This window comes from Melanotaenia boesemani, chromosome 21, assembly GCF_017639745.1.
Source record: "Melanotaenia boesemani isolate fMelBoe1 chromosome 21, fMelBoe1.pri, whole genome shotgun sequence".
Classification (NCBI taxonomy): Eukaryota; Metazoa; Chordata; class Actinopteri; order Atheriniformes; family Melanotaeniidae; genus Melanotaenia; species Melanotaenia boesemani.
The window spans coordinates 11,532,120-11,549,935 of record NC_055702.1 but is presented as its reverse complement, the minus strand read 5'-3'; the positions used below and the strand labels follow the sequence as shown (position 1 = coordinate 11,549,935).

General features: G+C 38.5%; 2 protein-coding genes across 2 annotated transcripts; both read right to left on the bottom strand.

The window, feature by feature from the left end:
- Positions 1–1,554: 1,554 nt before the first annotated feature.
- sec31b (SEC31 homolog B, COPII coat complex component) lies at positions 1,555–13,822 on the bottom strand. The gene is made up of 25 exons (XM_041973847.1): positions 13,668–13,822; positions 12,792–13,024; positions 12,285–12,480; positions 12,099–12,194; positions 11,451–11,591; positions 10,693–10,835; positions 10,502–10,601; positions 10,235–10,396; positions 9,537–9,689; positions 9,209–9,439; positions 9,059–9,133; positions 8,853–8,945; positions 8,659–8,770; positions 8,397–8,575; positions 8,180–8,306; positions 7,894–8,039; positions 7,425–7,598; positions 7,180–7,332; positions 6,839–7,031; positions 6,364–6,753; positions 4,998–5,056; positions 4,532–4,657; positions 4,316–4,435; positions 4,125–4,196; positions 1,555–2,932 (listed from the first exon to the last, which is right to left on the bottom strand). Exons 2-25 carry the CDS (start codon positions 12,992–12,994, stop codon positions 2,753–2,755), a joined length of 3,624 nt encoding a protein of 1,207 aa, XP_041829781.1. The 5' UTR covers positions 12,995–13,024; positions 13,668–13,822; the 3' UTR covers positions 1,555–2,752.
- An 81-nt stretch (positions 13,823–13,903) lies between these two features.
- On the bottom strand, positions 13,904–16,552 carry ndufb8 (NADH:ubiquinone oxidoreductase subunit B8). Its single transcript, XM_041973849.1, has 5 exons — positions 16,417–16,552; positions 16,072–16,198; positions 15,789–15,888; positions 14,702–14,857; positions 13,904–14,123 (listed from the first exon to the last, which is right to left on the bottom strand). The coding sequence occupies exons 1-5, from the start codon at positions 16,505–16,507 to the stop codon at positions 14,031–14,033; spliced, it is 567 nt and encodes a 188-aa protein (XP_041829783.1). The 5' UTR covers positions 16,508–16,552; the 3' UTR covers positions 13,904–14,030.
- Positions 16,553–17,816: the final 1,264 nt, after the last annotated feature.

Genomic DNA, 17,816 nt, shown 5'->3' with positions numbered 1-17,816 from the left:
TAAAATAAGAAAAGATCAGGAGCTTAATCTATATTGCTTTCAGAATTATTTTATTTATAGGTTATTATGGATCTTCTAAGAGTGTTTTGTTATCAAAACAGCAATTAGTACATTTCAGCTTGTTTTAGTTTTATTTTAAGCTTATACATACAACATATCAGTATCTATTTTCCTTAATACTATAATTATAGCTGTTTCCATTGAAATTTAACCTTAAGCATACCCATTATTTACGAGTGACACGTTTTAGAAAAATATGACAGGATTATAATTAACAGGTACATTATTTAAATACTGTGTTAACATCAATGTTAATCAGGCTAATCTAAACCACTGGAGGAATGAAAGCGTAGTGGACACATGCTGAGTAGTTTCTCCCAGCATCATTACTCCTCAAATTACTGAACATCAGCCCTGTTTATTCCGGGCAGCACATTTAGTCATCTTGTAGCCCGCATGACTGAGGTCGTTACTGTAGTGTGGTGTGGTGTGATGTGTGGAGATGATTACGTTACCATAACCCCATTCGGTGTGACCGGGGTAACTCAAGTTCAAACCTCCTAAAACATTCATGCCTCGGAGGTCAAGGCGTCTGACTTAAATCAGCCAATCAGCAGCGAGGTCCTGACTTCTGATTCTTCTTCGTCCAATGGAAGAAGATCGCATAAACCACCTGCGCCTGCTTGAAATTTATTACTGACATTTCATAGCTGCAGGGTTACTGAGTAATTACATTAAAATGATGACTGGCCACGTTTTCTGTCTCAAGAAATAGACTGACTGCGGTACATTCACGTGCTTCTGTTGAGTGTCGGAAAATGGAAACACAGCTTGAGTGAGAGGCGTGTGAGCTCGCTTTAGGAAATTACAGTTGTTTAGCACCATACAAAAAAGTTAAACAATGTATGCCAATTTCATGTTAAATATAGAGCTCTCTAATTTCTATTTGAAAGATATGTTTGACAAGTAAATCACAATATGTCTGCAAAAATCTGAGTGCTGTTATGTAATTTTGGCTGGTTTACATCTGAAATGACATTTGTTCACGTTTATTTAATTATGAATAAATAAAGGTACATATTTATGATGCTCAATGTACTTGACAATAAATTATTTAGTTAATTTAATCCCATCTTTGACATTTCTAGTACCATTTTAATACACCTAATGAGCACATGCCTTACGCTTGTGAGCACATTTCACAAAATGTACTGGAATATGTACATTTCTATTTAATTAGAAATGTTTGTCCTACTTAATTCTCTATACATTTATAGAAATCATTAGTAGAAGTTTCTGAAGGATTTATCACCCCAGCAACACAATGAATTTATCTACAAAATTGTGCATATCTTAAATAAAAGGATTATGGTTCTCTGCTTCACCAAGTCACCAATTCAGCATTTGCAACTACCAAATCCACCAGTACAACACAACTAAAGCTAATAACATAGAAGACTGAGTCATTTACATCAATTTTTTTTAATTCTTCCTGAACAGTACCTTGTAGTTGTTGGCGGCATCAGTTGCTCAATTACTGACAAAAGAGTTCAAAACTTTTAAGTGAAACTTTATTTGAAAAAGATACCGAAATGAGTAAAGTAAGCAACATGGCTTGTATAAATATCTGTGCAACCAAAAAACAGGCACACTGAGGCACTTTCTTGCCTTCTGCTGCCACGACACACCAAACAATCCAGCTTTTTGTGCAGCTACGGAAATCCTAAATCATTATATTATCTAGTCTAGTCCAAGTATGGCAAGAAACAAAAAGTTATCTTAAGTTATAAAAGGGTACAATGTTAACTGAAGGGGGCGGGAAGTAAGAGCTTATGGTACAGAGAGATTAACTTATTGAAAGAGTGCAGGAAGGATGTTAACTCATTTCAAGTTTACCAGAAACTCTTGTTTTTAAATTTAGATTTACAAGCTGCTGTGTGAATTCAGCAGTGAGAATGAAAAAAAAGGCAGTAATTTATACAAGCTATCTAGAGATACAATTTCAAGGGTATGTTTGCACAAAGTTAAAGAAAAATAACTAGACAATCACAGTTTGACATTCTTCTGGAGTGCTTTGGCCCAAAAACCCCCATGACACAATTCACTGGACAAAATTGATCACAGCAGGATTAGAGAACAATCAGAGCTTCAATTACAGTGTTTATAACTTGCTCTTGATGGTATTTATTAAATCGTATACATTTGATAAATAGAAGGCTTCAGTTTGATTCTCCCTCATACAAAGTACGCTAACAGCGTGGATGGTAAGGGCAACACAGATTTTATTTTCATGATTTTTGGAGATGGGTTTTCTGGACGTTTTGTTTCTGCAGCTGGAGCAATGTATGTGTGTAATGAAAATGTTTTGTACAACTGCTGGAGAGAGAAGAAAAGTAAGCACTGTAGTATGCTGTAAAGGTGGACAATGAAAATGCACCTATTTTTAAGACAACGGTCTCATGTCAAACCACTGGCAACCACTGAATTTACACTGAATCACAACTTTCAGAATACATTCATCTTTTTGTAAAATTATCACAGCAACATTGATAAATCTCTACAAAAATCCACCTCACGTCCCAAATTTGTCACAACCGCTGGTAGGGAGCATAAATGGAATGATGAGAACAGCAATCTGTAATCTTATCAGCCATTATTCTCACCACCGACACATCAGGTCAAAAAAGAGAAAGAAATAAATACATATATAACAATATGATAACACTGAAGAGTAGTCGGTGTCTTTGGGGCATTAGACGCCCAGCTTGTTGGCAATGGTCATGACCACTTTGAGGATGGGCATGAAGGCAGAGATCTCGCTGAAGTTGCTGCTGCTGACCACCTGAGTGTGGACCTCTAGGCCTCGCTGGTAGTTCTGGCTCGCCACACAGCGACTGATCTCATGGAGCCCATTCAGGATGTTGTGAGAGAGCTAAAACAAAAGCAGGAGAGTAAAATCATTAAATGACATCTGTTAACAGTAATGTTAAATTGATTAAAATCATTATGCTAAAGCATCACTTAATGAATTGATGCTTCTCTATTCTGCATGAATTAATCAATTTTAGCAAGTCAAAAAACAAGAATTACTTCTCACATAAATAGCAACAAAGATGAATTTAGGTTGTCAGTAATATTCAAGACCCAAAACATACTCCATACAAATGTGTAAAAGACAGTTCTTCAGCAATGTGAGAGTTTGAGCTGCTGTCTGGGGCTCTGGTAGGAGTTGCTACCATATGGCTTGAAACACCACGTTTCAAGTACTACAAACATGAAAAGAACATGGTAAACTTTTACTAGTTTACGTCCTCTCTCTGAGGACATATTGATCATCTCAAAGAATGGCAGTTGATGTGCTGGCTCAGACAACTTACTAAACTAGTCAACAAATGAGTGAAACAGGTCTACTTCCCACTATGTCAGACTCAAGTCCAGTACAAAAGTTAAAAATTTTCATCAGCATCTGAGGAATGTGACTAATTTAAGTGGTCTTAGTCTTTACTTTTTCCCATTTGGAAACAAAGCAGGCCATGAATCAATGACTAAATGTTTTGGTTCAATTACAGATTGTATTTAGACAATCTTCTTCATCATACTGCTCATTTGACATCAAATCAACTGACCTTTCATATTCTGGTATGCCCACCACTGTTATTATTAGCTTCTGTTTCATTACATTTTGTGAGATAAAGGAATTACCATAGAATGATTCTACTTAAAATGTCCCACGTCCATGATATAAAATCAGAGTAGCATAAACATTTTACATTTTCTGTCAATTTCACCCAAAAGATGAATGTCCTTAACTTTTTGTGAGTTGCGCAACTGTGGAAAAGGCCCAGATCAAACTGTCCGCATATTCTTCTAAAAATGCTCAGGTATGACAACACCTTTGGTCAGGTCTAGATTCAGCAACATTACATGCATAAACAAGCTATGATTGTGTGCTTGTGATTTGGATGAACTCAGGAGAAAATACTTGGTGGTTATACTTTACAGAATTTTTAGTTCTTAAAGAGGTTCATTCAAAGACCTAAAATGTAAAAGAATGGATTTTTTTTTTATTTCTTTTGCTAAAATAAAAAAAAAAAACAAACAAACAAAAAAAAAAAAGATCTTACCGACTGCTCTCTCAGCTTATCATACAGGTGTCCCAAACGTTTTCCTGCATCATCAAGCTTCCTTTTTGTTTGCTGAAAAATAAACAGTTTAGTTTATTTATAGCCAGTGAAAAACGCCATCCATCCATGTGGTGCAGGGTTTATTACAACAGTAAAATGAAACAGGTATGCGCCCACATGCTGAGTCTTACCGGGTCTCCTGCTGCAAGCTGGCAGCGCTGCACCAGGCTATCAAAGGTGGTTTTGAGGATCATGTGCTCAGCTGGGATTTCTTTTTGCTCCACCCTCTCTGCTGGCAACTGCTGGAGTAGCTGAACAACACAATTAGATAAATAATAAGTGGTGACATTCTCACCTAACGATTACTGTTGAGAATTCAGAAGATAGCTTCTTGTTAAGACACAAACCTGTACGCTGGGCTCCTGAGGGGCTCCAGGGGGGACTTGGGTGTGGTCATGGGGCTGTGGAGCCTCTACTGGGAAACCCATGACAGGAGCTGTGATGGGGGCTGGTGGCGTGTAATTATCAGGATACTGCACACATACAAAAATTAAACATGATTAAATGATTTAAAATCAGTAAAATAGCTTAGATATTGTGTATTAATAAAAGTACATTAATCTTTTAGGCCACTTTTGCTAATTTTTTTTCAAAACATCTACCTTCATCTAATAAAAATTCACCTAATTAGTGCAGAGACAAATCCCCCTCTTAGCAATAAAGAAAATATGCATTATTAATTGATTTATTACGAGCTATAGAAATAAAAAAAATCAAAGGCTGAATTTCTGGATGTTTGAAAGGTTGAAAGAAAAAAAGAAAAGACAAAAACTGCAAGACCAAAAAGAGTGAACATGAAAAACAACAAAATACCTTCTTCTTTCTGGGTCCACCTCGTACTGTTGGTGGGTCATTCCAACCTTCTTGAGGTCCTAAATCAAGACAAGATTGAATATTTAAAGAAGATAACAGCATTTATTCCTTTACTGGACACACACACAGCCAAAGATTGCCAGTATGAAGCAGCTTTCACACAAGTACACACACACACATTGTAGCCCTGGTGGAGCTCTGTGTGAGGAAATAAATGTCTCTATTTGGTGGATCACAATCTGTGTGCATTCTAGTTACAAAGGCTTGAACATGGAGTAATAAGCCCATTAGTGAACAGATTAAACAAGTCATAACAAGTGCGCATGCTTGCTGATTTTCCCTTTGTTCTGCCATCCAATCTTGACATGGATGCTATGTCAAAATATTTTTCACATAGTATGGATGTCAGGCCAATAAACCATTTCATGACAGAAAAGACAGCAGCCTAGCTAGCAATCTTTATTGTGCTGTAAACAAAACACTGATTGCTACACTGCATATGTTGAACAAAATCCCACACCAGATAATTTTCTGCTTTTGTCCAGTATGTGTGTGCAAGGTCAAGTGTGGACAAGGTCTGAACCCGGTAAGTTGGAGCTCACTTGCTACCATGGTGAAATCTACTAACTTTGAGCCAAGGTTACTCTACACGGCCAAACACTGCAAGTAAAAACACATCATTAAGCCACACATGATCTAGCAGTTTATGCAAAACTGAAAAAGAAAACATGGCAAAATATTCAGGCAGCACCCTATTTTTCACCTAAAAGGAACAGTATCCTGATGGTGAACACTTACAAGCGTCACAAACCATACAGATCCGCAAACAGCTGCAAATGCTGTAAAATGCCCTACTTAAGCCTCAGTTTAGCATGTTACGTGCATTTGTATGGAATCACTGAAAGCCTTACACTGAAATTGCTTTAAAAATATTAAAGGCTAAAATAAACTTAAACCAACACTTAAGTCTACATTTCATTCAAGCTTAGGGCAGCACAAGCAACAACCAACAAACCAAAAAAGCAGCAAAGAAATGTCTTACAAAATGTACAAATTCTTAATTCAGAGGATAATTAAGGGATATTGCACTGCATTGCATTGTTTTTTTCTGTCAATGATTCCATGCGCCTATCAAACCCTAACCCTGTCTGTCACCTTGATGATCACCCTGGGTATTCAGCCAAGGAAAGAATCCTGCAAGTGAAAAAAGGAGTGACAGCTAAATACTTTAGAAATAAAGAGATTCCTGTCAGCAGCAGAAATGATGTGATGTTTTTTATCTTGAAATACTTGGGCAGTAATGTGAAAAGGAACCATATTAATGCAGCTGACATTAGGACTATACTACAATCCACACAGCTCATACCTGTGGGAGGTGGAGCCACAACAGGTGCTGGGAAAGGCTTTACTCCAGGAGCTCCAGGACCTCCCTGGGGATACCCAGATCCAAGAGGAGTATAGGGACCAGATGCCATGGGTGGTGTCAGTCCCTGGTTGTGAGGACCCCCTGGGTACATGGGAACTGGGGCTCCTGGTTGGGAGATGGGTGCCATGAGGCTCGAGGGTAAAGAGGTAGATGGCATGAAGCTTGTCGGTGGCACCCCAGGGCTGGGCATGGGGGGTAGGCCTCCAGGAGTTGATGAAGGTGGTAGTTGAGGTCCTGATAAGCTGGCAGCTGGGACAGAAGGACCCGGAGGAGGGAAAGGTCCACCAGTGGACAAAGGCTGAGGCTGGAATGGCTGATGAGATGTGAAACCTGGAAAAATAAATAAATAAAAAACATTTTATCAAACTTAATAAGGCATAAATAAAATGTATAAGTGTTACGCAAATGGTTGAACCTGGAGTTGTAGAAGGATGTTGAGGATAGGAAGGTCTTATGGCAGGGCGGGTCACAGTGGGCGGCAGGACATGAGACGAGGGTGGCAGACCAGGCCCTGGGTTGGGTGGAGAAGCTTGAGGAGTAAATGCCGATGGCAGAGGAGGCTGCTGTTGTGCAGCCACTTGGGATGGAGCAGATGGCTGGTACTGACTCTAAATTTGGGGAAAAAAAAACCCAACTACATTAATAAAAACCCAATTGTCTTTTTTTTAAATTAAATGAAAAGACAAATTCATGAGTATTTTAAAAAAAATTGCTAAATTTTTTGACAATTTCTTGTGTCACTAATATATCTTTTACCATTATTTGTGCTTTGGGAGTAGGAGGAGTCTGAGCAGCAGGAGCGGGTTTTGCTGTGGGCACACCAACTCTGCTGAGTGAGTTTGGAGGCTGTTGGACAGCAGCCTCTCCCTGAGCATGGAACAGCCTGTTTCTCAGCATCATGATGCCAGACTGAGGAGACAAAATGGTGCAAAAACCCAAATGTGGTTATTACAAGCCAGAAAAATAGAAGGGGGGGGGGGGATTAAAAAAAGGACCCTCACTTGGTCTGAGTTCTCTGGCAAGTAGGCCATGGCAGTGGCCAAGCTACCCTCTGCAGCCAGTATGCCGGCATAGCAGGTCAGCTTCTCAGCCAGGATGGGGCTCTGGATTGCCACCTCGCTGTTTCGGAGGCGTTCGATTGATTTTCGCAGCATCATTACTTTTTCAACCAGATCCTGCAACGAGCAGATACATGTTACCAAACAATAGAAATTCCTCTTCTGCAGGGTGTTGTCAAGTTGCTTCTCCAGATACATAAGACTGTTTTCCTCTAGAAAGAAGCAAACCGGTAATTTCTTATCATTTCATTGGAGTGAGATCCTTCACACATAATTGTCAAGTGAAATGAAGAATCTTCTCTCACAACTGTTATTTTACATTTAATTTAATTCATTATTAGAAGAGTTTGCTAATAATTTCATTAGGTGCCTAAGAGTAAACTCTACATTTATACCCAAGATAAGATTATACCTCTAAACCAAGAGGGGACGAGCAGTCTCTGTGTAAGGCCCAGCACTCCACCAGCTTCTCAATGTTTCCAGAGCAGATATAACACAAGCAGGCCTGCAGACAGCTTTTCTCTGTGCCCTCACTCTCCAACCTGCTTCCCAAGGTATCTAAGTAGGCAATTTGAAAGATATCATAATGTTAAAGACAGAATGAAGGCTAAGATTAGAGCAAGGAGTAAAACTGTACAATTCTCCCAGAAGCAACACAAGTCACAACATGATCTATATGCTACTACACTGTAACTTACCGCACAAACAAGCAAAGTCTTCAGGGTGAGCATAAGTCAGCAAAGCAGCGAGAGCTTCCTTCCAATTGTCCAACTCACAGCTTTGCACAATGTCCCTCCAGTTCTGGGTGACAACTGATGATATAAGCTATAGCAAGAAACGCATTAGTTACCTTATTAAACACATATTAAACATGATATTTCCACCAAACTAAGCCACAATGAAACATACTCTTACCATTGATATGTTGTTCTTTTGCTTGCTAAGGTATTTCTGCTGAGTTTTTTTGAGCAGTTCTTCTCCTCCGCTGATGGACAGCAAGATGGCTTCAGCATAACGACCATCATTCAGGCACAGATCCACAGCTCCCTCAAAGTTACCAACCAGCAGCGCCTGGCTTATCAGACCATCAGTGTCTGCATATGAATGACATGGTCAGTATCAACATATCTTCACCTAACACATAATATGACATTGTATGTGTAGAAGAGGGTTTTACCACATGATACAGGGATCTGGAAGTTAGAAGTTTCCTTTGGGGTTTGACTGAAGAAATCTGCTGGGGAAACAGTACCTGATGCCTGAGCGTCAGCTGATGCTTCATTACACCTCTGAAAACAAAAAAATATTTTACAGAAAACAGGAGCTATACAGCTGAAAAACAGACATTATATTTGCAGAACTACTGCTGACCTCAGTGGAGAGGCGCTGCATCTTCTCTGCAAGATCTTTGGCATCAACTCCATGTCCATTGGGTTGACAATTCTTCCCCAGGCATTTTGAAATCTGAATACAGAAATATTTTGCTGTTAAAATGCATAATATGACCCCAAGGGACAGCATGTTGGATATAGGATAAATTTCAGACCAGCCTTAGATCAAACTATGAGATAGACTACCTTTCTCTCCAGTTCATCTTTGCTGAAACCCAAAAGGTTTAGGAATTTAATGCGGGCTTCATCCTCAAAATTAACCTGTAAACACAAACAAACGACTTAATGTAAAATGCTAAACCACACTGGCTGACAGATTTAATCAGGAATGCCTACCAGGAGGAACTTCCATATGTCTTGTTCAGCGTCTGACTTGGCGTTCTGAATCTTGGCCTGGCAGTAGTTGTTGAAGGAACCCGATTGCAGTGTTGCTTGAAGTTCCCTGGAGCGCTGCAGGAACTCAGTCTCCGTGGTAACCTGGCTCACAAACACTTGCCTGGGGACAGGCTGGGGGCTTTGCACTGGAGGAAGCTTGGGATTCTCAAAGGTTATCAACTTTCCACCAAACTGTGCATAGAAAAAGGAGGTGGATTCAGAGCGGTGACAAACAAAGAGAACACCTTGTACAATAGCATGCCTTTAAATATTCTGATGTCACACTTACAGCAAAAGAAGCTCCCACTGGTCTGCGTACCCACTTTGGTGGCTTCTTTAAGGGAGGAACTATAGTGTCCTGTACATTAGGCTGAGGAACTTGCAGAGGAGGCAACACTTGCCCTGTACCAAAGGGATCCATTGCATCAAATGAAGAGGATATCTATTTCAGAAAAAACATAAAAGAACAAACGCGGTAAAATGTTAAAACAAAATCAATTCTTTGGGCAAGAGCTGAAAAAATAAATAGGTGGGAAGAAAATTACCAGCAGCTCTTTTGCTAATATTTTAAAAGATTAGGCAAAGTAGAAGAGTATTCCCAAATATAAGTATTTGCTTTTTATTTTTTTATTACTTTTAGAATAATATTCTCAGTACCTTTGGATTGGTGGTCACTTTGGCAAGACCTGTTCATATGTGAACTTGAATAGTATAAATTGTAATGGATATTTCCATATCAACAGACTATTAAAGGATGAAATAAGCTAAGCGAAGCAAAGCTTCAGGCAATTAAATTAAAACTCTAGAAATAATTTTAACCCTCTTTTAGACTCAATGTTATCATTTTTTCACGGTCATTCAGTGTCATTGTCTTCGCAGCAACGCCATCTTGTGGAGACACTGATGGTGCTGCAATTTTTGCACAAGGTTTTTGATTAAATAAAATAAAAAAACAACAAATAATTAAATAAACAGTGAAGTATTTGCCTTATTAGCTGTGCTTTGCTGCTGAGCCTTCAAGCTTCCTCCCATCACAGAGTAAACTGTGATTCTTCCATCAAAAGATGCTGTTGAAAGTAAAGCTGGATTCCTTGGACACCACTGGACATCAAAACACCACTGGTTTGTTGTTGGAAGCTCATAAATGACCTACAATAAAGGAAAAACATGCTGGTGAAGATCCACGGATTCATCATGGGTAATAATTCCATGAATTGATTATTCAGGGATGATAGATGCACCAATGGCACATACCTCTCCAGTGTTGGGATTCCAGCAGAGAATCCTGTTGTCTTTAGCACTGCTCAGCAGGAGCTCAGAGTCCGCCTGGCTCCAGGATATGGACAGAATCCCCCTGTACAACAGCAACAAAGGTCACATTCAGGATATTTTGAAAAATTAAAAACAACTTAATAAGCAAAGCGAGTAAATAGTTCAAACCTGACCTTGTGTGGTTCTCAAGAACTTTAAGAGGTGATGTGGCAAAGCGGAGGTCCCACATCTGGATGACTGGCAGTCGGTCATCTTCAGAGGCCAACACCAATTGAGTGGCCACATCAGGGTGCCAGAGCATTGCTGAGCAGTGCATCTGAGTGAATATAACAGATTAAACTTAAAACCATTTTTCTAGAGGGTTCAACATCCTGGTTAACAGTTTTACTGTTTCCTGATCTTAAATGGGTGAAAAGATACAAATCTCCTTTAATTTTCCTTAACTACTGTATTTATATTCCCAAAACAATCCAAGATAACAGGAGGGTTAGGCCAAGGTAAGTTTTGGCAAGAATCACAATTATTTGTACGCCGTTTTATTTACTATTTTAGACATGTTCAACAAGTGATACTTCAACATCTGTTTGTTAAGGGCCTGCCGATGTAAATTATTTAGAGAAGGATGGCTAATGAAAATTATTTAATTCCTTATCAGTACAGTACAATGAACAAATCTATTGGGGCACAAAAACACTGTGATGTTTGAAAAGTCTCAGTAGGATAAAAGAGATGTCCTTTGTAATCTGCTTGCCTTGCACTTGCATTACATAAACACATGTATTCTATTCTATTCTATTCTATTCTATTCTATTATACAATAATCTCCATAGATAAACTTTGTGGCAGAAGAGACTCTTTGACAGCTTTCCAAAAGACAGATTTTCAATGCTTTGACATAAGGTAAATCTGGATTTGTATAAATGCCACCAACCCTGTTGCTGTGATCACTGATCTTTATAATGGGTTCATTCTTTCTCAGGTCCCACACAACTGCTTTCCCACTGGGGTTAGCAGAGGCCAAGATGTGTTGAACCTGCCTGTTCCAGGACACAACACTGATGTCTTCAGCAGGCTGAAACAAGAAACAAATGCTGTTAAGTCAACACAAACAAATCTAATTGTGGGTCTAAGAAAACTAGATCCCCGATTATCAAGCGAAAATTTTATGCAAACACTGTTGGTACACATTGAAAATAACACTGAGAAAAAACGACTGAAAATGATGGGGGATCCTGATATTATGTTGGCTTTCCAAGTATTTTTGTGAACTTTTTAATGGCTTTCTTGGAAAATGATAATTTTAGTTCATGTGACAGGACACTAACAACTATATTCTCTAAGGGCAAATGCATACACCACCAAGAAAAATGGAAACCACATGCAAAACTTTCATGTGGTTTCATTATTAGCTCATACATATCATACTACAAATAGGAAGACAGAAAGGAAAAGCTGCCATTTAAAGGATTGTTGTTTCAATTGTATGTTTTAACTCTACAGTGTAAAAACTGAGATTAAAACAAGATCTACACACCGTGACAACCACTTGTGACTTTCATACAACCCCAATATATTTCACCTGTGTTTTTGCTCCTGGTGTCATTGGACTGCTGAAGTTGTTTAGGTCCCAGATGTATATCTCTGAATCATTTGCTCCTGATGCAAGAAGATTACTCTGACAAAGACAACAAATCAGACAAGTCAGGAACTTAATATGTACCTCTGCATGTATCTCTAATAACTGAGATTACCCTTACACATTTACCTGGAAAGGGTTAAAATCTAGTGCTCGAACAGGTCCTGTATGTTTGTCAGACTGTCCTACAACTGCTTCTGCTCCAGAACTCATTATGGCCTCGGGGTTGTAAACAGTCAATGTGCCATTTTCGCTCCCACCAACGAGTCTCCCTCCAGTACCATCAGCTCCCATTCCAAAATTTACCCACACAACACTGTGCAACCTATGGAATATGACAGGCATAACAAGTTACAGTGTTACTACTACTACAAATGCTAAAATAATCAAACAATTTCTTTATGAAAGAAACTGCTATCATAAAAAGGAAGCAAAATAGAAATCAGATTTGAATGCTTCTACACAAAAACTGAACATGTTACATGATTTATAATGTGTTCAACTCATGTGTGTTTACTGGAGAGCAAAGCATTACATCCAAACACTACAGCGACTTGTCACTTCTTCATGGTGGCTGATGCAGACTGTGGAAAATCCTGCTATTAAATGTTTCAAATGATAAACTTGATAAATTACCGGTTTGTAGTGGGTAACGATCCTTTGAGCTGCATGTCCAGTGAAGGGTCTGCAAAATCCATCTCAAATATTTCTAGAGCAGCTGTGGTGTTGAAAGAGGCATCAAGCTGTTGTGCTGATGTTCCTAAGGCCAGATAGATAGGATGGTGCCCAGCAGGACTCCACGCCTGGTGGGCTGTCCTCTGAATTTCCTTTAGCCTCATCTTCCTCTAAAGTTGTTCAAGTTTGAAATCCTGGACAGATGAACGAGTGCTACTTAATCAATGTCAAACACTTGCATTTCTACTTTCTTACCTTTAAACCACGTTCAACAATGGTACTATTATAGGGAACAGTTTCCGACTATTACCTGCAGTTTTACCACCTTAAATACTGTTCTCACATTCAGCTAGCTTGACTAAATGTTTGTTACATCAACATTATGAATTAATAACATCTTTTAGAAAAAAATGTGCTTGCCTGTGATGTTATCGATAACAAAATCTCACCAAACCGTTTATGAATGAATCCAAACCCAGCTAATCTGACATGTACTTAGCTTTCTTTAGCATTTCGTAAACATGTTTTACGGCCGTAGCGTAAGCCCGTGTCACTTACTGACAAAGATAGAAAATAAAAAAAAAACATGTTTCGATTCATCATCACGTTCAACTTCACGGCATAATTAATATATCGCATGTGACACCACAAAGAAACACGAGTTTATCGGTCAAAGCTTAACAGTTTAAATCCAGCGAATATCCGTAGCCGATGCTAGCGAGCTAGTTTATAGCCACCACCCCATTACTATGTTGCAGTTTTAGGGAAAATTACTATCAATAAGGTTCATTTAAACACGCAAATGAAATTGCACTTTTACTTTTAAAAGTAACTTACTTCAAATGTCTGTATCACCAATTAGCCGTATATGCCTACAAGGCTCGGAACTACTTATCAGCCAGACTAGCTACTCAGACCAAAGTGCTGTGCTGTGTTGTCACTACACTACGGTGGCCGACGTGGACAGTTTTAATTTCGTAGTGGCCTGTAACCTCAATGGCACCCAGCTAAGAACATGCAAAATTGCCTACAATCAAGAATCCGGAAAACGCAAATTAATAAAGAGCCAAGTAGGGGATGCAAAATTACCTTTATTTTCACATAAAGAAATAACAACCCAGTAGACAAAATGTTTAACTGTTAACATTAGTCTTTATTCTTGACAGAAATATATACATAAGTAGAACTGTATTTTGGACATTAGATTTCATAATGTTTTATTTCCTCTGGCTGTTTATCAGGATCGCCGCCCTTTTCCAAGTACAGGTCATTGAAGGGATACTGCTTTGGAGCCTAAAAGGAAACAAAATCAATGAATGAAAATGTGCATATTTTAAAATAACTAAAGAACTATTTATAAATAAAGAAAGCATTTTCTGCTTAGATGGTATGACACAAGAAGGTAATTTTCAATACCTTACAAAAACAAAACTGCTTTCTATTTTCATATTATGCTAACATAAAACCATGAGTTAAAGGCCTAAACATACTCTGCAAGAATAGAAAAGATTAAGTGTTTTAATAGGTTTCACAAACAAGAACAAATTAAACTCTGGCTAGGACATTTCATACTTCAAGAGAAGCCAAGTCCACAGTGCATCACTAGGCAGGAGTTTGTGCCCGCCAGGGTCTGACTACATGCATTACGTGTGTTACAGAGATTTTTGCACTTCTTACTGCCTCGGCCAGTTGTTCCTCAAAACAATCCATATATCCTTTTAAAACTTTTCAAATCATCAGAAAAGACAACTTTCTGCTTCTTGCATTAACACCGCCCAACTCTGGGATTTTATACAGATGTGAACCTGTGATTTGCCCCATGTGCCTTTAAATTTGAAAGAATAAATATTTGTACAACAGTATGTACTTACAGCAGGTTGGTAGGCTGGAAACTTCTCTCCAACATAGAACATAAACAACATGAACCCAATGAAACCAAGCAGTTGTTTGCACATTGTGGACCACTGCACAGGGCTGGGAGATGTATCCACACGGTTCCTGATGAACATGTCAAAATGCCAGTGCATCTAAAAACAGAGAACGGTTAAAAATAAATTTCATGAGCAAATTCAAAGTGCTGTAACAACTCCTTTAGTCATTTATGTATGTATGTATGTAAAGTAAAAATGTTCCTACACTGCTGAAGTAATACACAAAGTTTAGTATATTATATTGTAATTGCATATATTTTTTAAGGACAATACCAGGCTATGACACCCAATAAGAACCTGAAACCATATATTTTATTTAATCAATACAACATTATTCAGTAACTCCAGGAGGGGGATTTAATTTGAAGATGGTTTAACAATAAATTAAAACTAAAACCCATTCCTTAAGATCCTCAGTGCCAGAAAATTTGGGTATAAATAGATGAATATGTGAGCTTAGATAAACAAATACATTTTGATAGTTCAATTATGAAGGTGAAGATGTTTTTTTTCTATAACATTTAGATGCAGAAACAATACAAAAATAGTTTGCTGAGGTGGAAAGCAAACACATCAGTTGTTTACCAAATAATTCTTTTAAAAAAAGATATATGTGGGATCAAACGTGGTCTTAGGACAGACTGTTGGATTAGACACATCTCTCTCATTGAGATTATTATTATTTTTTGTATATAGAAAGTTGTATGAGGACACTTTTGTGATATGTTGTAAATGGTATTTGTAATGGAAGAATAAATGTTATCAATGTTAGATTAAAAGGCAAACACTGTTTTGAAATATGGAACAGCCACAAACTGGTGGATGAAATGTGAACTAGAGAAGATGTGCATAATCCATTTTAGTTTTTAAAAACACTTTTTAAAAATGATTTTGTTTTTGGAAATGAACACACAAACACACACTTTTTCCACAAAGTGTGTGTTTGTTTTCACACAGCCTAAGCATAATTCACCAAGCAGAAAACAGCCCTATCAATTTATAGCCAACAATGTCATCATGGTCTTACTGGCTCTCCCCAGTTCCTCCTCAGGTCAGGGTGGTCCCACTGGTACCAGGGGTCTCTCTCATGCTGAGACCTATCTGTTAGTTTTGGATAGTCACCGAAGCTATAGACACAAAATGATGGCATAAAGTTATTCACGTTTTTCTGATGATTGACACAGCAGACAGTAAATGTATTGTGGTAAGTATGACCACAATGCACATCTTACATCTACATTAGAAACAAACGATAGTATGACTACGTTTTAAACTGTTATGACGAGCAGAGTTGTAGGGATAAAACTCACCCCTCGCCATTGTCGGGATATGCTTCATAGTCCTCAACCCTCAAATTGTATTTCTTTGCTGCTGCAGCTCTCTCCTCTGGAGTCCTCGGGTATGGACCAGGTAGACTGTCTTTTGTCCCACCAGAGGCTGAAATACCAATATATTAATTTGTTAATGAAACAATCCACACCACAACAGCATCCGTGTTGCTATGAACGCCTGCGCTCTCTTTCAAAATACCGCTTAGCAATTTTAAGTTAGCATTTCAAGGTTACGTCCATGAGAAGCTCCAACATTTGGATTCTGGCAAATATATTTATAGTAATCTATAACAAAAATGGACTCTAGACTAAAACACAACCGACCTGCTCTACATCCCGACAAAAGGGCTGAAATGCCAGAACCTTTTCCCTTAGCGAGGGCTCTGGCCCATCGCTGGAATCCAACACCAGCCATGTTTACTGACTGCTGGTCTGACAGACTGAGATGTACGCATGCGCACATTCGGAAGTATGGGTGGCTTTAAGGATCAGTTTTAAGGGTCTGACAATGTCATGAATTTGGTACTATCTTGAAAGGTAAATATGTACTAGGAATGAATGAATGAATGAATGAAATGCTGAATTTAAGTGCACTTTAAGACTTATTCTATAATCAAGTACTTCCAGTTATGGAGAAAACTAAAGGAGGTTTACTGTAATGATTTTTGTGCTGGAAATATTTCACTTGAGGGATAAATGCAAGAGCGAACGCTATTCAGTGTGAATGTCTGTAATTATATACTGTAGGAGAAGAAGACAATCAGCATAAAGTTTAGATTTTTGTTTGACAGTCTGTAAACTATCTAAGACATCCTGATTATGTAATTAAAACTTCATATATGTATATATATGTGTGTGTGTGTGTATATATATATACACACACACATATATATATGTATGTGTGTGTGTATATATATAAATCACAGAGTCAGCATTGAGGAATGCATACTTCAGTGTTGTGCATTAGTGGTAAATTCACCATCTTATATTTCATGCCAGTGTATTGCTTACTAAAATATTTACATTCCAATACACTGTCATATTTTACTTTTTACGTTTCTGCACCTTTTCCAGTAGTTGGTGACTCACATGGTTACTTTACTCTTCAAATTTATAAAATATTTATTAAATCTTGAGGTTGTGGTGCCTTTTGCTCTTTCAAATCTTTAAGAGTTATCAGCAGTCCCTTCCCAGTATTTTAACACCACAATTACAAAGACTGCCTCTCGTCTGCTAATTGCTGGGCTAGGTTCGAGCTTCCCCCTGAATTGAAAAAAGCTGTAGAGAAAATGAAAAAATGAAATGAAATTTTAAAGGGTGATACTCAGTGCCTAATTCCATGAGACATTAGGTAGGTTTTCCCTTTCATTAATGTGATCCTCCATGCCGTGGTCTATGCCTGTTCATTTTGCAGGTTCACTACTGCAGTAATCACCCTTGTCTGGGGGTGTTGGTGTTGTCCTGCACCAAAATCATAAAGGTTGTGGTGTGGGACTCGGCCAGCCATGACCTGGGTGGGTCCTGTGGTGGCGGCCTCTGTGGTCATGGGTTTGGGAGCCCCCAGTGTGGACAGATCTCCAAGATATTGCTTCCTTATTGCAGTATTACGCCTCATATTTGGTATTGGGAGTTTGTCTGTGGGGTATGGGATTGGTGGTTGGGTAGGTAGGTGGAGGTGCTTTGTGTGCTTTACCTGTGTGAGCATGTGAGAGATAATGATTGGA